This window comes from Triticum aestivum, chromosome 7D (assembly GCF_018294505.1).
Source record: "Triticum aestivum cultivar Chinese Spring chromosome 7D, IWGSC CS RefSeq v2.1, whole genome shotgun sequence".
In the NCBI taxonomy this organism is placed as follows: Eukaryota; Viridiplantae; Streptophyta; class Magnoliopsida; order Poales; family Poaceae; genus Triticum; species Triticum aestivum.
The window spans coordinates 103,166,898-103,188,361 of record NC_057814.1 but is presented as its reverse complement, the minus strand read 5'-3'; the positions used below and the strand labels follow the sequence as shown (position 1 = coordinate 103,188,361).

Sequence of the window (21,464 nt, the reverse complement as noted above, 5' to 3'; positions counted from 1 at the left end):
CACAAGATGCTTTTATAAGAAATGCGGCAAACATCAGTAATGGACTGCACCAGGTAGTGAAGCTGCACATCAGGGGAGCCCAATGTGGGTTCCTTTAGCAATTGGCTTTTGCAGCTACTAGCCTATGCCATGTGCTGATTCGTTCGCTTTGCCATATGCAGGTATCATCTCTGTGCCATGGGGTGTATCGTGGGGACTGATCTGTGGCTGAGGTCGACAAAAAAACAGGGGAGCCCACTAACAACCAAATTCCAGACTGGTTTTTGTCATATCAGACATTAGTCATGAAAGTTGCAGTCTTTCATTTTTATCATACAAAGCACACTGATTGGTTCTCACGGGATAGCGATGCCTTTCAGTTGTTCTTGTCAGTACATCCGAGTAAGGATAACTACACACTTCTAAATTTGTCAGTACATACAAATTGATCTTTCTGGTGATTGCTTTGGTAATAACTACAAACTTCTAAATTTGTCATCTTTTTGGTCTGCATAGCTAATTTCCCCTGAGGATTGTAGTAACGTTTAAACAAGTATTTACACTTCTAAACAAGTATGGAAAAAGGCGACTTGCTTGAACTGAATCAGCCATAAACCTCCCTTAATTATGTGCATGTCTACACAACCTTTAGGTCTGCCTCCCTGTAGAAATACACAAGTATATTTGTAACACTTAGATGCTTGCCTATGTAAGCTTGCATCACAGACCAGCAAGGAGGAAGACGAAGCCCGGGTTCAGCCCCGTTGGAGTTGGCATCTGCTCACAACAAGCTGCAGATGATGTCCGTATTTTGTTTCTTTTCTCCTGTAGCAAACACAAGCAGGTGCTGAGATAAGGCAGAATTATATTCAGATTCGTAGCCACTAGGTAGTATATTTTAGCACTAAGTTTCTTTCAAATTATGGGCATAATCTGTGCGGAATTTCAATGTACTCCTAAAACAACAGTTGTAGCTCTTGTTTTTATGTTTCCAATGGTGCTGGTTTCACTGAAATTTGATTGGTAGTTTAGGAGTTAGGCCAGAAAAGGTGCTACTGTTTAGTAATAGCGAGGCTGTGAGAAGATCTATTTACCTATGTTCAACCAAGTTAGAGACAGTTTCAGTCCCAATCACCTTAAATAAAGTTGTAGGAAATTCTCTGTGGGTATCTTAAAATAGTTTATTTGCTGAGATCGGTTAAGCGGTTTAAAAGCTATGAACAGAACAATGAGTGACTCAGTAACTCAGTCGAAGTTTCAGCTAAACTTAGAACTGGTTATTTAGGTTTTTTACTTCAGGGGAATATTAATGTATTCATGAAATAGATATTTAACCTTTTTTGTATGTGAGTTGATATAACTTTTATGTACTGCAGGCAGTTCGTTTAAATCCACATAACTGTGCCATTAGTAGGCGATAGCAAGGCAGTCAGACAATCTTAGTTTGGGGAAATAAGATAGGTTACCTGACGATACATTAAAAGAGAAAGGAATATTGATATTTCGTCGATGACGTGAACTGCAAAAGGATGCTCTTGGTGACAGCATCCTGGGCTTCTGAAACATGCTCAGTTCAGCTGAAAGGATGTATTCAATTATGCAGAGAGATGGAATTGTTCGAACTCCAGTGCCACCAATCGACGGCATACCAAGACATTACCACAAGAGGTACCTTCTGTTTGTTCTTTTGTACTGCTTTGTTGGTCTCAAACTGTATGGTCTTGGCTCTTTAGGAATCTCTTGAATCACCTGATAATGGATCAAAATCAGCACTCCCCACTAGAATGTTGCTAGGTACCTAACCTTTAAAATGTATGATGCAGCCAAGATATTATATTTGTTTGTCAATCTTATGTGGTTATTAATACCTGTCTGTCGCAAATGCAATACCTAAAGTTCCTAGATAAACAGAAACAACTAAAGTATAGTTTGGTCTGTCATAGGTCGATAGTCACACTAGCAAGGTAGTAATTGTTCTTGGCAATCATGAGCCTAACCACACAGTTCATTTTTAATATAGCTGATAAAAAATGGTACCACACTAGGGGTGAAAATGCAGGTCACTTGCTTGTCATGAATACCAGAACATAAGCAGGCTGAAGGAAAAAAGTATACATTTGTGGCAATCTGATATTTCCCAGAGAAAAAATCTTTTGTAGCGTTTAGACTCCTATGTACTATAGCTTTCCATTCATTAGCAAGCCCCAAGAAGCATTCCTAATAATGACCACCCATTTAATTATTTTGCCGGATCAACATATCTAAACAGTCTTATTTATAAATATGTATTTGATTTATCATTGACGTTTGACAACTTGGTGCAGCAGCGGTGCTTCCAGGATGAAGAATGAATGCATGTCATTCAGGGATAACTGTGGGCAATGAAATGTTGAAGGGTCCATCTCTCACCCCACTCCATATAGATGCTTAGTTCTTCATGGCGATTGTCTCTAATGTTTTTGTTTGTAATATATTTTGGCTTGGAAATATAAAAACTCCATGCCGCCTGTCACACAATTTTTTGTCGTCCGGGCAAACCCCCTTTTCCATTAATTTCTTGATGTATGGTTATGGTGCAGTCTTCTAGACGAAGATGGATTTAGGCTGTGTGATTCCACAGTATACCTTGCACTTCCTTTAAGCATGAATATCTGAACGTGCACGGTGTATATTTCTCAGTCATGTTGTTTTTCTGTTTATATTTCCAGGATACATAAAGTGCATGTATTGCATTAGAATATAACTACTACTTCTGTGCTATTATTTTCCTTCATGGTATATGTGGCAGAACACCATGTATATCTAATATCTTCAGGTTTCAGGATTTAAATGCCCTTTGTTTTCTGTACGAGGTGGTTACCTGAGATTTTATTTGATTATTCTATTAGATCGTAAGCAAATTAAGACATATGTTGATCTTGCAATTGATAGCATTTCCTGTCATATTGTTGATTCTCTTACAGATCCACCACCTCAGATGGTGCTGACAGGGGTGCAAAGCAGTCTTCCTTAGACCTTTGGTACCGGGTTTTAAGGAGAACATTTGCCCTCATGAAGCCCCACTTTGTGGTCATTGCAGCTGTAGCTAAGGAGGGTACCGTCAGCGCCAGCTCACTGCTTGCCTATGTAATCAATCTATATTTCTAACCTTTTTGTTTATGGTAAGTAGAACAACGCCTAGAAAGAATGAAAGATTGTTTCTAATTACCTTTGCTGCATCTAACCTAACTGCCATGCCTATGTGACCACTAAAGCAAATACCATTGTTTCATCTGCAGCGTAGTCCAGATTTAGTTTTAGTGATTTCTTAACCCTTTTGTTCTTGCTCTGAAGATTAAGACATGCATAGGCCTTAGACTATAGTAAGCATCTATGTTATACGCATCCTTTCGTTGCCGCGTATACTAAATGTAATCAAGGACTTACTAATATTGATGTATCCCCTCAGTTGTATTGGTATTACTACATATTCGTCATGACACTACCAATTATATATAGCAAATTCAAAGGTGTCTATATGATGCATCTCTACCTATGTGTCTTGCTTGTTAAAAACAATGTAAATAAGCTACAAGATAACTAAAGAAGCATACAACTATGTGGAAGAAGTGTGTGCCACATCAAACAAAATTCATGGCCTTGCTGGCATTAGCCTCGGACCCTGCTGCCTCAATGTCTGTTTCTAATCTGAAGCAGGCTCTCATGGAGATCCATGATGTAGTGTCTGATCCATTCTATAGTGGGCATTCTGATGAAGATTCAGCTGACGATTGTCATCAGGACATGGACGACGACTACGCTCACTATGTCTGATCCCCATGAGCATCCTATTCAGCCTGCTAAGCTGTCTGATGCCATGTGAAGCTGTATATGTATAGCTTCACCATTACGACTTGGTTCTGTGGCTGTTGTGTTTATTCTCCTATGTTGGCTGAATAAGATGTGAAGCTCTTTGTTTATAGCTTTGCCTTAGATTTTTTTTCCTTTTTGAACTGCGATATGGTCATGTATAAGTATGAAATCCATGTTGATGCGTTGAGACAATGTTATTTATCTATGTTGCATTTTTGCTTTTGTCCACTGTGGTTCTTCCTTTTAGTACTTTCTCTATGAACATACATTCATTTACTTTACTCTTCTGAGACTAAATTAGTGAACACAAGATGTATCTCTGCCTATCTACCTTCCTTCCTAATAGCATTGTAAATAATCTATCGTAAGCTTCTTACAACACTATGTATCATGAATAATCCATGTGTTCCAATCAGTCCCTAAATATATTTATGTACACTCTTTCAATACTTGCATTACTCTCAGCCTTTGCGCCATTGGCGCAACGGGTCATCTAGTATTCTATGAAGAACGAACTAATTTTTCAGAGTTGCGTGAATTCCTTCCTGTATTTATTTCAAAGTTCAGGCCAATCGAATTACTTCTACCATTTTTATGGCACATTCCTGAAGATATGGTTGATGGAATAATTGGTGAGTTCAAGGAATTCCTAGTGCTTGCTCAAGAGGCCAGTTGTTTTGTTTTAAAGTTTGATTCAGTTGCAACTAAAGCCAAACACACAACAAGAATATAAAAGGATATGTTGGCCTATTCGTCGAAGGTCCCTTCTAAATTGAAAATGGAGCCGACTTTGTCCCGTGCAGTTTGGTATTGCTCTACATTTTGGAACCATAGTGGAAAATGAAGGTGAAGGAGCTTCTTTGGGTCAGCATCACGGGTCGTTGGGGTGCTCTCTGAAGATCGTTTCACGAGGATGTACGACTGTACCTCGTCTAGGTCGAGGGACTTGCTTGCGTGAAGCGTGGCCTCCTTGAGGTCGGGCTTGATGGCCAGGCGGTGCTCCCCCATGGCGACCTGGCCCGCGTCCAGCACGGCCCTCGAGGCACCGTTTGACTTCCCAAACACCGAGACCGCCCCGCAGAGCCACGCGTGGTGGCCCTTGATACGCTCTGCCTACAACACGGATGGGAGCCAGTGAGTTAGTTATGGTCACGAGTGTTTGCGGGGCGGGACTGGGGGAAATGGTGACGGGGGGCTTACAAGGGCGTCGGAGACAGCAGCGGAGGGGGAGGCAGCGGCGCGGCCGAGGTCGCCACAGAGGGCGACGAAGGGGTCCCACCACAGCGAGGCGGACACGGTCTTGGTGCCAGCGTCGCCGCCGCCGCCATCGGAGGTCGAGACGGGGGCACCGCCGATCGCCATAGCCGATGGGCGGTGGTGGCACGGAAACCCTAGGTTCGAGATCCCGCCATCGCCGGTGTGTTTTGAGCGTGGATGGGGTGGGAAGGGTAAAAACCCTCGATGCTACCACTGTCTGAATTTTGCAACCCAAAACCCTCTTAACAACTCACTGTGTGTCCTAAACAAATGGAGTATTGCGAAAATTAAGTGCAGACGCTTCAGAGAGAGTTTTTTCCGATACTAGGTACACAAGTAGTAGTACAAATCAGATGTAGGAGTAGCAGTAGAACTTAAGAGAGAGTTGTCCAGAAATACATAGTAAAATTACAAGTGTGTGATGGACATCACGGTTGGCATCCCCATGACTTCGAGATTGCGGCTGTACATGTTGAAATCAGTATTCGATTCTTGCACGGTGCTCGGCGTTGTTATTTGACTAGGTGTGAAGGATAACATTCCAATCATGTTGGATTAAACATACTCCATGCGCGACACCCTGTATAACAGATAGAATCTGATTTCTTGATGTATCCTATTCCTATCTTCGTTGTTCATTGAGTGCGTCATGGCATTTGACTTTGTAATCGTCTTCAATTCTATGTGTTGTTGTTGTCATGGATAATAGATAGTATGTGTGAGTTGGTGGTTTTGTTACACCATAGCCGTATATTTATAGATAGGTCATTGTGTGCATGGATGAGGTGTCTTAAGATTTTATTGTCTCACCAACCATCCATACAATTATTTTACCATGCGAGAAATAAACATATACAAGAGCTAGAAAGACTTCAAAACATGTCCAAACGTACTTTTTTTTTGTAGTCTAACATATGTATCATATTTCATATATGTTGTATCTGGCCTCACTTTGGCAAGCTAGATTAGCTATTCAAACATCAAACATGTGTGACGTATCAATGTTTGTATTTCTATTTTCATATTCTTGTCCATTCAACTTTTGTTGCTGTAAAATATATGTATATCCACGAACATGAACAATATTACTCTGTTGAGATAAAACATATATGATAACATACAATGCAACTTGTGCTATCGTCAATTCCATATGTCTCCTTGTAACCATGTATATACTTTTGGTTAATACGAAAACATGCAAAATTTTGTAACAATGTTGTTTTATTATGCATCAAATTGGCGATGCGGGTCAAGTTTTCTTATTCACACACAAATAGAAAGAGCCGTGTTCGCAGTTATGCTTTCTCCCATGGCTAAGACAAGCCTCCTACCTAAAATCATATTCTGTTCCATCTCGTAACTGCCTAACAGTGAGGCCTCTTGTTTTATGGCGTCGGATGAATCAGAGTCATCATCTGTGCATGTGGCATGAACAAAGATTCTCCGAATGCACTTGAGCAGGCACTGACACTCAAGGTAGTATTGCAGAGACACCCGCCGAAGGAGCTCCTGCGGGTCAGCATCACGGGTCGTTGGGGCGCTCTCTGAAGACCGTTTCACCAGGATGTACGATTGCACCTCGTCCAGGTTGAGGGACTTGCTCGCGCGGAGCCTGGCCTCCTTGAGGTCGGGCTTGACGGCCAGGCGGTGCTCCCCGACGGCGACCTGGCCGGCGTCCAGCGCGGCCCTCGAGGCGCCATTGGGCTTCCCGAACATCGAGACCGCCCCGCGGAGCCATGCGTGGTGGCCCTTAATCCGCTCCGCCTGCAGCACGGGTGGGAGCCGGCGAGTTAGTTACGACCGCGGGGATTTGCGGGTCGGGGACTGGGGAAATGGCGACGGGGGGCTTACGAGGGTGTCGGAGACAGCGGTGGAGGGGGAGGCGGCGGCGCGGTCGAGGTCGTCACAGAGGGTGACGAATGGGTCCCACCACAGCGAGGCAGACACGGTCTTGGTGCCAGCGCCACCGCCACCGCCGCCAGAGGTCGATGCGGGGGTGCCACCGCTCGCCTTGGCCGGTGGGCGGTGGTGGCGCGGAAACCCTAGGTTCGAGATCCTGCCGTCGGCGGTGTGTTTTGAGCGTGGATGGGGTGGGAAGGGCAAAAACCTTCGCTTCCGACCATCGTCTAAATTTTGCAGCCAAAACCCTATTAACGACTCACCGTGTGTCCAAAATAAATGGAGTATTCCCAAAATTAAGTGCAGCCGCTTCAGAGATGTGTTTTTCAGATACCGCAAGTAGTACAAACAGATGTGGGAGCACTACATAGAATTTAGAAGGGAGATATCCACAGATATATCGTAAGATTATCAGTGTGTGATGCACGTCGTGGTTGGTATCGGCATGACTCCAAGATTCCGGCCGTACATGCTGAAATCAGTACTCGATTCTTGCACGATGCTCGGCGTTGTTGTTTGACTAGGCGTGAAGGATAACATTCTAATCAAGTTGGATTAAACATACTGCATGCGCGACACCCTGTCTAACAGATAGAATCTGATTTCTTGATGCATCCTATTCCTAAACGATATCATCTTCGTTGTTCACTGAGTGTGTCATGGCATTCGACTTTGTAATCGTGTTCAATTCCATGTGTTGTTGTTGTCATGGATAATAGATAGTGTATATGAGTTGGTGGGTTTGTTACACCGAAGTCTTATATTTATAGATAGGTTATTGTGTACATGGATGAGGTGCCTTAAGATTTTATTGTCTCACCAACCATTCATGCAATTATTTTACCATGCGAGCAATAAACATATAAAAGAGCTAGAAAGGCTTCACAACAGGTCTAAACATCATTGTTTTTTGTAGTCTAACATATGCATCATATTTCATATATCTTGTATTTGGCCTCACTTTGGCAAGCTAGATTAGCTATTCAAACATCAAACATGTGTGACATATTAATGTTTGTATTTCTATTTACATATTCTTGTCCATTCAACTTTTGTTGCTATTAAATATATGTACATCCACGAACATGAAAAAGATTACTCTGTTGAGATAAAACATATGCGATGACATACAATGCAACTTGTGATATCGTCAATTCCATATGTCTCCTTGTAACCATGTATATACTTCTGGTTAATATGAAAAACATGCAAAATTTTGTAACAATGTTGTTTTATTATGCATCAAATTGGTGATGTGGTTCAAGTTTTCTTATTCACACACAAATAAAATAGCCATGTTCGCAGTTAGGCTGTCTCTCATGGCTAAGACAAGTCTTCTACCTAAAATCACATTCTATGAAGAACGAACTGGTTTTTCAGAGTTGCACGATTCCTTTCCTGTATTTCTTTCGTAGGCCAATTGAATTACTTCTACCATTTTTAGGGCACATTCCTGAAGATGTGGTTGATAGAATAATTGGCGAGTTCAAGGAATTCCTAGTGCTTGCTCAAGAGGCCAGTTGTTTCGTTTCAAAGTTTGATTCAGTTGCAACTAAAGCCAAACACACAACAGAAATATTGAAGGATATGTTGATCTATTCATTGAAAGTCCTTTCTAAATTGAAAATGGAGCCGACTTTGTCCCATTTTGTTTGGTATTGCTCTACATTTTGGAGCCATACTGGAAATCGAAGGCGAAGGGGATTTGAGGTGGACACTGCCCTTGCCTCAAAGTCTAGAATTTGTTTCCTCGGTGCATCCTATTCCTAGATGGTCTTGTTCAATGGCAGAGCTACGGTAACATCCTTGGGCGGGCCAAACAGGCTAGATTAAAGCTGACCTTAATTACTTTCCTATTAAGGGCCCCTCAATCTTCACTATTTGGTGCTACCCTGGGCGGGCCACGGCCGGGTTTTGCCCCAACGTAGCTCCGCCCCTGGTCTTGTTGTATTTGATTTCATTCGACTTTGTAGTTAACCATCCGTAATCTCCTATGTTGTTCTTCTCGCAGATAAATAGTGTATGTGAATCGGTGGCTTTGTTGCACTAAAGTGATGTATTTATAGATGGGTTGTTGTATACATGGTTGGAGTTCCTTAGACTTTATTGTCTCACCAACAAATTGTACAATTATTTTATCGCATGAGCAATCAACGTATATAAGAGCTAGCAAAGGCTTGACAACACTTGTGAACATACATGTGATTTCGTAGTCCTAACCCATACATGGGAATGATGTGTGAATGTTTGCATTCATAGCTATATTCTTGATGGGATCTCCAAACATACATGTGATTTCATATGTACCATATTTTGACCTCACTTTACAAGGCTATATTAGCGTTCTGGACATCAAACCCATGTGATCGCTAAGTATTCATATTTCATGTATGTTCGGAGATAGAAAGCTAGAACTGAGAATACGGTTGTTAGAAGCGATGTGGTCGGAAGTAAGTTGGGGTTTAGATGAGTCAAGTGGCCTATGCTCAAGCAACCAACCAGCATACAATTATTTTATAGCCCAAGCAACCAACATAACATATATAAGAGCTAACAAAGTCTTCACAACATCTCTGAACATACATGTGATTCCGTAGTCTAACATATGTATAGGATTTTATACATGTTGTAGTTGTCCTTACTTTAGCAGGCTCGTGTGACGTGTGAATGTTCTTATTTATATCTACAGATTATTGTCCGTTCAACTTGTTTTGCTATAATTGTTTGTCTATCCTGACATGACTATTATAACTCTATGAGAGAAGTCCATTTTACAGTGCCAAACCATTCCATTTGTTAAGATTCAACCTTGAAATCTCAAGGTGTCTAAGAATCCACCCTAAACAATCAAAACCGGCTAGGAATAAACCCTCCACTCCCTTGAAAACCGGTTATCGCTGAGTACACCCGGTTTTGACCCGTGACCAGCAAGTCAACATCCCAGTCAGTAGCCACACCAACCTAGTCACTTAACCCATTTTGTCGAAAAACTAAAAATGTCCAGAAATTTTTGACAACCCATTTTTTGACAAATTTTAAATAATATTTCACAATAATACATTAAAATTTATTAGGTCAAATTGTGTGTAACTTTCCCAGAGTGATCATTACAATACTTTTAATTGTACATAATTTTTTCAAACTTTTCTGAACAATTTCATTTTTGGACAATATTTAACAAAAAATGTGCTGAAATTGTAATTCTAGATTATTTTTCAATATGATCCACCAAAGAGCGTGAAACTTTCTCCGGATGATCAGTATATTAGTGTTGATAAATTTTTTAAAAATCTGGAAACATCCAATTTTTGACAAAATTTGTCCAGAATGGAATGAAATGGTAATTTTAGGGTATTTTTAAATTTGTTCGGAGGAATTATGTGAAACTTCCCTAGAACGATCACTATATTGGTGTTGATTTTATAGATTTGTTTTAGTTTTTTCCAGACACTTAGATTTTTTTGACAAAATTTGACAATAAACAGTTAAGTGACTGCGGTTACATGTCTGCTAACTGGCCGGTCAATGGGTCAAAACTGGGTCTACTCAGCAAAAACCGAATTCAGGGGAGAACGGGGTTGATTCCTAGCCAATTTTGATAGTCCAGGGTTGATTCTTAGACAGTTCTAGAGTTCATGATTGAATATTAGACAAATGAAAGAGTTCAAGGTTGTAATATGGACTTTTCTCTAACTCCGTCGAGATCAAGCATATGGCAACATGTGCTATCATCAATTCCATATGCCTCCTTGCAATCATGCAGCCTATACTTCTGGTTAATATGGAAACATGTATAATTTGCTAACAATGTTGCTTTACAATGCATCAAATTGAAGCAATTCAAGTTTTCTTATTGGCACGCAAATTAAATAGACATATTCACATTTATGCTTTCTCACATGGCTATGAAAAGTCTTCTCTGTAAAACCCTAAACTGTGAAGAATGCATTGTTATTTTTTTCTAGTGTTGCATGAGTTCCTTCCTTGTATTTTCTTTTAGAGTTCTGGATGCACAAATTATTCCTGTATGTGCCATTTTTCCAGAGTTGTGGCACTAACAGCTAAATGTTGATGACTATGATATATATCTAGCAATCCATGTAAGTAAGAGCAACATTCAATATCAAAACTGGTACCAATCGGCGCTTTTGGTGATGTGATTGATGAATTGGCGAGTTCAAAGCATTCCTAGTGCTTGCTCAAGAGGCCAACGTGTTCCGTTTTTAATGTTTGGTTCAGTAGCAACTAAAGGCAAACACACAGCAACCAAAACACGAATGTTTTGGTCTATTCACCAAAAGTCCTTTTTTAAATTAAAACTAGAGTCGACTTCGTCCCAATCAGTTTGGTATTGCTCTACATTTCGTAGCTACAATGGGGTCTGAAGGTGAAGGAGTCGAGGTGGAGGCCACTTTTCCCTCGAACCCAAGAACTTGATTTCTTGACGCATCCTATTTCTAGACAACCTTTGTTGTGTCTGATGCCATTCGACTTCATAATTAATTTTCTTCATCTCATATGTTGTTCTTCTCCAAGATAAAGATAGCGCATGTGAGTTGATGTTTCTTTTTACATCAAACATGTGTATTTGGGTTGTTGTATACATGGATGTAATGCTTTCGACTTTATTGTCTCACCAACAATATGTACCATTTTTTCATGGTGCATGCAATATATAAGGGCTAGCAAAGGCTTGACAACATCTCCGAACATACATGTGATTTCATATGTGCCGAATTTTGATGTCACTTAGGCTAGGTTGGCGGTTGAAACATCAAAGCATGTTATTATAACATTTTTCTATCCACGGACACATCCAGTAAAACCAAACATGTGATAACATACAAGGCATCATGTAGTATCATCAATTCCATATGGCTCCTTGGAGTCATGTCGTATATGTTTCTGGTTAATATGGTAGTGTGCAAAATTGCTCATAACGATGTTGCTTTATTATGCATCAAGGTGGGAATACAATTCAAGTATATTTATTCACACACAATGCAAAGATCATGTTCACAGTTGTGCTTCCCCGGATGGTCATGTTTTCCCCCAATGGAAAGATGTTGCCCTCGTGGCCAGGGCATCTTGCCCCCCCCCTCCCCAAGTATATTTATTCACACACAATGCAAAGATCATGTTCGCAATTGTGCTTCCCCGGATGGTCATGTTTTCCCCCAATGGAGAGATGTTGTGTACATGAATGTAGTGCCTTAGATGAGTTGTTGTGTACATAAATGTAGTGCCTTACATTTTAATAGGGCTGAGGTAGGAAGACACGCTGGTAATTTTGAGCTGATCGGAGTAGTTTCAGCCGCAGTTAGGTTTATAGTGATTCTGAACTGAAGTAACTTTCAACATTTGACACATGAGATGTTGGCTCAACTAAATCAGCCACCAAACTAAAAAAAAAACCTAAATCAACCACCTAATACAAACTAAATCAATTGTATTTTACACACCACCCCCACAACCTAGTCCAAGCTTGCTCGTGATCTCTAGCATATTTTACAACATACAAAGAAGCATAATACAACAATGACGCCAACCATTCAGGTGGCCACTGGCATATATGTCCTGAATATCCATCTAAAATCACTCGATGTTGCATACCGGCACCACTCACGTGCCCAATTTTGCGCTGGAGCTCTCTACAAGAAATAGAATTGCCACATAGGAGATGTGAGCTTTCGGCCATTGCTTTCGATTTTCTTAAGACCTGGCACGAGAAGCTAGAACTGAGAGAGCAGTTCTGAGAAGCAATGTGATCGGAAGTAAGTTGTGGGGAAGATAAGTTAAGTATCCTGTGCGTACCATCTGGGAGAAAACGGCTTCATTCCTGGAGAGCTTTCACGCGGGAGGTCAGCTCTCTGACTTGATTCTTGAGACGCTCGTGGTTGCTGAAGAAATCAACAAACACCTGCCTTTCCCTCCCCACCTCATGTGCGCGATTTTCAAAGATCTGCAAATTTGTTTGTAACATGAGGTCTAGAGGTACATATGCACAGGAGAGACAAATAATACTATTATTCAAAGCTCTTTATACTAGTGTTTTTTAAGTCCTCACTTCTGCCAAAGTAATACTGGATGAAAATAGAGAATTTCCCCATTTTGTCTTACCCAACTTGAAGAAGCTTCAAGATTTACAGAAGATAACAACACACAAAACGATTCCAATATATAACAAGCAACACATGTTGATTCCAACAATCTTAAGGATGATAGCAAGTCTACTACCTTTATCTTTTGAGTGCGAGCCTTGGTTACTTCTTCAACAGCAACTTCAACTTGAGCATTGGCATTTTCCATATCATCAAGTGCTCGCATCAGTGGCTGCAGCAAGAAAACGGATGTGATGAAATACAGGATACACAATAAATAACACAATCTGATGGCTCAAAGAGTGTACCCAGGGCGTCAATACTGGTTCTGCAGTTGTTGACGATGCAAATAGAAGTTGTTCAACTGTTTGAATCAGAGTGCATCTGCAGAATTGAGACGTGTGAAATGACTCCAATTCCAATTGGATACATATTGGCACACTAAAAAGTGAATATGCAGGATACAACAGATTGAATAACTTTGCATATCACAAATCTTGCATAAAATAAGTCAAGCTGGCACACCAAGAACCATGCTCATTGCCAGCTTGGCTTCATGCAAGGAAAATAGCATCCAAGCCAGTGGTTTGTTGGATCTTTTTGGAGGTCAGCCTTATTGTTTACTATACAGGATACACTAAATTAAGAATGTGTCGGTTCATACAAGGAGCACTAAAAGCAATCATATTTCAGACATGAAATAAGGCAGTGCCTTTGTGGCAACTTACAGCTCATTGATACATCTTTTCCTGTCAGCTGGAAGAGTAGTTTCAAGTTCAGACTGAAGAGAAAGCAAGTCAGATTGAAGTGCCGATATCTGCTGAACTAAAGCATGTGCTGACATGTATGTTGGTACTGCTGCTTGGGAATCTGTAGAAAACAGTACGCAACATGAAGGCTAGGAGAATAAAAAAAATGAATCTGCATACTGATTGGAGTTATCTGCTTACTTGAGTGAATACATAGTAGATCTCGCACTGCATGGAGGAAAGTGTCACGATCATCAATTGCTCCTTGTTCACGTACCTCAGACGCAGCTTGAATTAATGAATTGCAATGGCCCTAAAAGATAAAGTAAACACGAAAAAAAATTCAGAATTCTCTATGAAGACAATAAGAATGAAGAAACACTAAAGAAGTGAGGACATGAATACACACAAAATAAGTGAAGACATGAATAAACACTGAAGAAGCGATTACACAGAAGTCAGCAACATCAGAGATTACTTACCAGACGGGCGTTGACTGCCGATAAGTAGCTATGTAGCTCAGATTCTATGACTCTAAGCAATGCGTGGGCACTGGCTATGTGCTTCCTTTCAAGTTGGCAAGCAATCTTCAGAAATTGGTGTCTAGCAAGCTGATTAACCAAGTGGTTGATGAACTGTAAAATAAATAAGACTATCAGAAGAGAAGTGTGGGAGCGTATAAATGTAATAGGAAGTCTAGCCATAGCCAGCACAAGAACGTACAAAAAATAGTTTGTTGAAGACCAAAATTCAGTAAACAAGTAAACATCACTACTTCTACTGGCTGTAAAACACCATCTGCTGAAGGTGATTGGCACCTATCGGTGCACAGCACCAAACAATCAAACACACTGGCATTTCATTGATCAGTAGACCACCTTCTGCATGCAATGAAAAACCCAACAGTAGTACAAAACCAGTTTTTCTAACGCACACCACCAATTAAATCTAAAAGAAAGCACCAAAATGCTGCGTAATTGCCGCTCCATCGTTTTATTTCATGCAATTGCTTTCGAATCGCTCCAGAGTTTATAACCAAAAGCAAAATAATTTTTACACACCTTGAGTGAAATCATACTCCTGAATAAAAAACTAAGTCACATCTTAGTTTCATGACACTAGAGGGTATACCACCAATAAGAACACACAAAAACAGGACACATCGAAGATTGTAGAAATGGCATATATTGTGAGGATGTGCTTACAGTTTTCTGCCTGTTGATATAGTATTCCTGGCGCATGACCTTTAAATCGTAATCACCTAAATATTTGGGTGTTCAGAAGCATGTTAGAGAAAAAAAAATCATACAGAACAACGATAAAAATAGAAATACTTTGTGCAAACCTTGCAAAATATATGTGCCTTGAAGTTGAGCAAGTTCCGAACAAAGGCATGGTATGGTCTGGAGGAGAGAAGTAGATAGATCAAAACAGGCTTATGCCATGAAAGATTTATCATATGCTAAGAGAAGAATTGGGGCAGGTCGATGCACTGCAGTAAGAATTCTTATTGGCATCAATGCCCTCTAAAATGCTAAAAATGTATTTTGGTGGGATGGTGCTCTGGATAAGAACTAATCGCACATTCACACTCCAACATATTTCCTAAACAACAGTAGGTAGCTCCAAAAATGAGCACATAGATTACTCCAAGGGAATAGTCAATTTCACAATACCACCATACGTCTTTGAAATGGAAGTTAGAATACATTTTGTAGTTTCTAGTCCTGCAAGAGGTAACTCAACTCTGTACATGGATTTGGGAAAATTGCAAAGATACCACCAGTTGTCAATCTGGGTTTGAAATCACTGCAAAACCAGTCTGTTGTCGAACACTCCGTTGAACTCCAATACATGTTGATATTCAACAAACAAACCTATACATTCTGCTGTTAAATTTGTGCTATTCCTCTAAGGAACAAAATATTCTGCATGGGTGTAGCATTAAAGGTTTAGAACTTCAGTTTATCAGATCAAGACTTAAACTTAACTTAGTAACAAAATACATTTCTAAAGATGGAACTGTGTTTGTTCACATACCTCAGATATGAAAGGCTGCACCTTTTGAGTAAGTGTTGAGAATTCTCCAGCAAGCTCAGAACTTTTTCTCCTGAAGAAGAAAGGCGATGATAAGAGGTAACCGAGATCAGAAAGATCCTTCTTATTCTTCAGATATTATGTCACAGTTAAATAAAAGGAACACATCTGAAAAACAGAGAGAATCACAATCAAGATGAGTAGCATAACATATACCTAAGAGAATGTATATCCCTATGTATGTGAGCCTCGTCGGAGGATACTTGAGATTTTAAAATTTGGAGTATGGCCTGTTGTTTAGCATTCTCAACTTGTGCTTCAATCCATTGTCTTTCACTTGTAGCAAATCTGTCGATAAATTAGAGTAAGCCCACAGGCCACATCAAATGACTGCTGAAAATAAATCAAAGCCCGAAATGGACACTTTTAAGCATTGACAAGCTTAACACTGAAGAACACACAATGGCAATGCAATTCCACAAACACACATATACCAGCAAACCGATAGCAAATACAAAATGCAGCATACAAATGGAGGAATTGCAGCTGTTTATTTGTTGGATCTCAATGTGATACGACTAATGCCTACCCATTGCAATTGGTCATGAAATCTGGTCTGGTAGAGACACCAATGAATGTTACCTTGTTTGGGTACCTGCTTTTCAGTAGAGAGATTCTAGATAACAGAAGAATAGCTCGGAGTAGTTACCAAAGAAAATTAAAATTTTAAACTTCAATACGGTTATCAGCAATTGTTTTCCCACACCAGTTTTGTACATTTGGCCTAAAGGGGAGGTATCAGGTGCAAACGTGAAAGCAATTACATGCACCATTGGATAAATGATGGATATAAGAGATTTAGTGGACCATGAGGTGGTGAGCTCTGGTAAACGTTTCCACGGGTCATTCACAAATTTCACATCAATATGACCACAAAATTTCATGGATCCTCCCAATCCTTCGCTCATATAACAATACACATGAAAGCACACATGTTTGCACCTAAACAAAAGTTTTCACTTGATACATCATGTGATTATAGGTATCACACATCAAGATAGAGATTTTCCCCCCTAAACATGAGTTTTCACTTGATATCAGGGTGCTAACAGAAAGATTAAGAAAAGTTATGAAGCAAAAGACACCTACATCGAACGAAGTCGTTGCAACTCAGTCACACGTTGGTGATGATGAGATTTTTCAGAATCTCCTGCATACAAGAACATGGCTGTTATAACCTGTTCATCTCTAAGCACAATCATGTTGTTACAGTATTACAGTATCTATGACCTTTACAGAAGTTCAAGTAATGCCTTTATGGGAGATCAACTACAAACAATTTACTGCAGAAGGTTCTTACCTCTTGTCAGGCCATTTGTGATGTCATCAAGACTCACCCAGGAACATTTCGATTTTCCCTCCTCGGCAACAAGTCGAAATGGCCCCTGGCAACATGACAGAACAAAACTAAACAACTAAACAGTTTGAAGTGGTTACGTGGTACTAAAGCAAGACATAAGGTATGGCTGCAACAGAGATGCACAATTATGCATAAGAAGATAATAGATAAGTCCCCCAAATCTGGTGGTGAAAATTATGCATAAGGAGTGCAAACATATTATTCAGCATAAAAAGCTTCACAACATTGAAAACAGGGAAATATCCAACTTCACAGGCACATGCTGTATTTTTTTATAATGAATATGATATTTTTGCACCTAAAAGGCTAAAATAAAAGATAGTACCAAGTAAAATACTAAATAAAATTGAGTATAGGTAAAAGTGTACACCAGATTTTTTTTAACTATCTTGTATTATTTACCTATGTTGGATTTGCAAGAGGCAGCAAGATAGTAGGAGTTTGAAAGTGAGATAATTAGTGATGAACATGGTTCACTGCTTGCCCACTCGGGAACAAACAGAAGTTATCTCATTTGTTGCAAACAATGACAACCACAAATAATTTACCTTCTCAAATTGCTTCGAGAACCACCGGTTTAGCTCCTTTGTACAAGCCAAATCCCCAATAACATACGGATGGAAGTCTGAATATGCCAAGTATATACTGTCCTCTGCATATGCATATCACGAATATTAATCAAACTATAAAGAACTACTCGATACAATGTTATGTATAATTATATGCACAAGTTTGAGTGTATACCATCTCCTGAATGATAATGTGCCAATTCTTGGGTTGTAGCAGTAATTCTTCCAAGAACTGCATTCATCTGAAAGTTAGCAAAAACATCAAATCAAAATTGTTGAAAAATTATATAACAGGATAGAGATCCACAGCAGCTAATTAAAGTTATTTATATGTACCAAATAAAGTGCACACAGCAACTACCTAGCCCGTTTCAAAACATTTAGGCAAGGGCACACATTGGAAATAGAACTATAACCACACTCTTGATTTCTTCAACGGACAGATCTTTTGAAACAGATTCTCCTTACGCTACGGAAGGTGTACGAGATTAATCATTGTGTTTTTAGAAAGAGGAGATACATTTTCATGGCACTTTAGGAGACATGCTATGTGTGCATGTTATTAGTTAAGCCTTATCATGGAATAACACTCAGTTTTGAAGGTGTGGTGTGTTTTGGGTGTTTATCCTCTCGGTGTCCACTTGGAAGGGTGTTGTTGTACAAACATAACAATGAAACGAAGTTCCTACCATCAGAATTAAAAAGAAGTTCTACACCAGAAGCCAAGGTGAAAGAAGCATGACCAAGAGTAAATAACAAGGAAGAAGACAACATGCCTTTTATCCTGTTGTTGCATACCAATTCAATCAAAAGTAAAAACATGAATAAAATTGTTAAGGATGCAAGACAATGAAAATTACCTCCAAGTTTCTGGATGAAAGTATCTCATCTAGTGATATAAGTTGCACGCTAACTGCAGACATAGCTGATACACGTGCTCGTCTGCCTTGAATAAGCGAAGATGCTTGCCCTGCAAGCATATCAAATTGTGCTTGCTGCCGTGCAAGCTGCCTCTGCAACTCAAAAACTTCAGCTCTATATGCTAGTTTTGCTTCTCTGCAAGCAAGCAAACGAAATAATCCTGTCAGTAAAAGCACATAAGAATAGGAAGAAATATTGTATTCTGCAGTTGGTAGTTCCACCGAACTAGTACTTCCTCCGTCCGGAATTACTTGACGCTCAAACGGTTGTATCTAGACGTATTTTAGTGCTATATACATCCGTTTGAGCGTCAAGTAAGCCCGGACGGAGGGAGTATTTGACAGCAACTTGACACAGCAGAGGAAGGTTCAAAAGCAGATAGGACTGATGTTCTGATGTGGTTATAACCAGATGTTATGGGCTTATGGCTGAAGGCCTAAAATCTAAATGCAGCAGACACATATGGCAGTCAGCGCCCTTCGGCATTAGGAAGGCAGCGATTACTTGCCCTTTCAGTCATTAAAGGTTTGGGCAGTCCTAATTGTTAGGGATAAAAACATTTCTTAGTTCTTTGAGTTGTTTGGTTAGTCCTTTACAAGGATGTGTCCCTTGTGTTCTTTGTGTACCAGGACAGCAGGCAGATAGAAAGATTAAGCTTTGAATAGAATAAATAGTATCGTTGCCTCTTTTTCAATCAGGCATCAGAAGCCTAAGCAAGCAGCATGGTCGTTAAGTCAAGGGCTTGTGCACTACCCTAGGTCCTCACCCCACCCAATCCAAGTATCCTATTAAGCTTCATGTTTAATAGTATATGTTAGTGATCCACTCATCACCATCTCGTAGTCCTGGCCTAGATTCTCAGGAGCCAGTTTCCCACTAGAATTTGGTGTGAAACATTCCTACAAGTATAAGCGCATCAAAATAAATGCAGCAACAATTCAAGCATGGCATGGCTTTCACTAATCACTATTAGTTTATACAAAGTGAAAGTTGGAGCATACCGAATGTCAAGAATAGTTTCTTCTGCTTCAAAGACAGCCTCTTGATTGTCTTTCTTGCTTGAAAAGGCTGAAATACTATCAAAAGCAGAGTCCAAATCCTCACCCTGAGCAAATAATACAGGGCATTGCAAGAGTTAAATGTTTGACCAATGGAGAAATAGGTGTTTATAATGCATAGAAGAGCTGTTGCGTTTAGACAATATTTCAGGAGACTGCTAACGACTCACTTACATGATATATGGGTGCAAACTCCAAAGATTTGCAAGAGTTTAATTAATGTTTTCAACTCAAATGCTTGTGAGCAGGGTTTCAGATCTTGGATGGGATAAATTCATCGATGGTTTGTATTTTCCAACAAGCACTGAATATTGACCAATGCCTAGTTTATTTCCAAGAAATAGTACAAGTTCTTTTACTACTTTATTTGATTAAAGACTCGTTATACTGTGCCATCTGGCATCTTGAACTCACTCCTAAGGTCGCAGCACATCCTATATTCTTAGAGATTACAGAAATACTAAAACTAGACAGCACAAAAATGTCACAGTGGGTCGACGTACCTCTAGCAGTCTTCCCTCTTCCACGAGTTGCTCATACCTGTCAGTCATTAAAAATGTTGTCATGCACATAAAATTCAGGCGAGGGCAAGGCCAAAAATCCATCAATGCAACTGCAATCTATTTGGTAACTGAACATTATAAACACATCCGGTCATTTATAACCACAAAGTGCGAACAAATTCAGAAATTTTGAAGCACCAAAATTCCCCAAGTATGATACAGCAAAAAACCAAGTTTTTTTACAGGAGACCGGCATATAGTTAACACAACTTTCCTTAATTAATTTGTAAGAACTCCACTGCTGAGTGGTTCAAAAGTCAAACCACAAGAAGCCTAGGATACATGACCCATGCCTAGTCAAATTGCGGCCAGAACTGCAGAGCAGTCCCTCGCGGGGATCAGAAAATTCTGGCATTTCCAGCTAATCTCCAAAATTTCCCCTGACAGATACAGAAACCCGCCACTAGAACCCTAATGCACCGTAGCTCCCCGAGCAAACCGCAGAAATTCCGGTGAAAATCAGCACCCAGGCTCCCCGAATCTCACGGGCGCCGAGTCCACCATGCCTCTCGAATCCCAAGCATGGAACCGCAGGTCGACTGGCAGAACCACAATCCGAGCAAGCACGCTCTGGCGTCAGCAGCGCAATCGCCCTCGCCAGCAGCAGAAACCAAATGAAACCAAGAAAGTCGTTGCGGTAGTAGAGAGAGGAAAGAGGCAGGCTGGGGGGAGGAGAGGGGGTGGGGGGATTTGGGGCTCACTGGGAGAGGTGGGAGGGGGAGAGGACGTTGGAGGGGCGGAGGCAGGAGCAGATCCAGGCGAGCAGCGGGCGGGCCTCCTCGTACTGGAAGGGCCACTCGAGCGCGTCCGCGTCCAGCGGGTCCTCCCCGTCGAACCCCAGCTCCGTCAGCGCCGCGCACAGCGCCGCCCCGCTCATCCTCGCTTCCTCACACTCCGGGCGCCTGGGCTCGCCGGAGGCCCCGAGGCTGCGCTGTCCCGCAGTGCTGGTTGCGGTCGCGGTGGTGGTGGTGGTGGTGGGTGGGGACGGCCGCGGCCGGCAGCGGAAGCCGGTAGAGGAGGAGTGGAGTGCGTTCGAAACAACAACCAAATGGTGAGATC

The 21,464-nt window shown here is 40.8% G+C and overlaps 2 protein-coding genes across 3 annotated transcripts; both read right to left on the bottom strand.

Moving 5' to 3' along the window:
- Nucleotides 1–4,578: 4,578 nt before the first annotated feature.
- On the bottom strand, nt 4,579–5,193 carry LOC123170901 (uncharacterized). Its single transcript, XM_044588620.1, has 2 exons — nt 5,032–5,193; nt 4,579–4,944 (listed from the first exon to the last, which is right to left on the bottom strand). Exons 1-2 carry the CDS (start codon nt 5,191–5,193, stop codon nt 4,579–4,581), a joined length of 528 nt encoding a protein of 175 aa, XP_044444555.1.
- Nucleotides 5,194–12,307: 7,114 nt separating this feature from the next.
- Nucleotides 12,308–21,464, bottom strand: LOC123165788 (AUGMIN subunit 3). 2 transcript variants are annotated; one of them, XM_044583521.1, is made up of 19 exons: nt 21,107–21,464; nt 20,346–20,382; nt 19,786–19,889; nt 18,724–18,919; nt 18,039–18,105; nt 17,843–17,946; nt 17,235–17,319; nt 17,024–17,084; nt 16,091–16,222; nt 15,878–15,947; nt 15,183–15,240; nt 15,043–15,098; nt 14,320–14,472; nt 14,039–14,150; nt 13,817–13,958; nt 13,397–13,472; nt 13,225–13,320; nt 12,802–12,949; nt 12,308–12,706 (listed from the first exon to the last, which is right to left on the bottom strand). In XM_044583521.1, exons 1-18 carry the CDS (start codon nt 21,280–21,282, stop codon nt 12,821–12,823), a joined length of 1,854 nt encoding a protein of 617 aa, XP_044439456.1. In that variant the 5' UTR covers nt 21,283–21,464; the 3' UTR covers nt 12,308–12,706; nt 12,802–12,820. The 2 variants fall into 2 exon arrangements, with proteins under 2 accessions (XP_044439456.1, XP_044439457.1); XM_044583522.1 differs by having other exon boundaries at nt 12,308–12,638.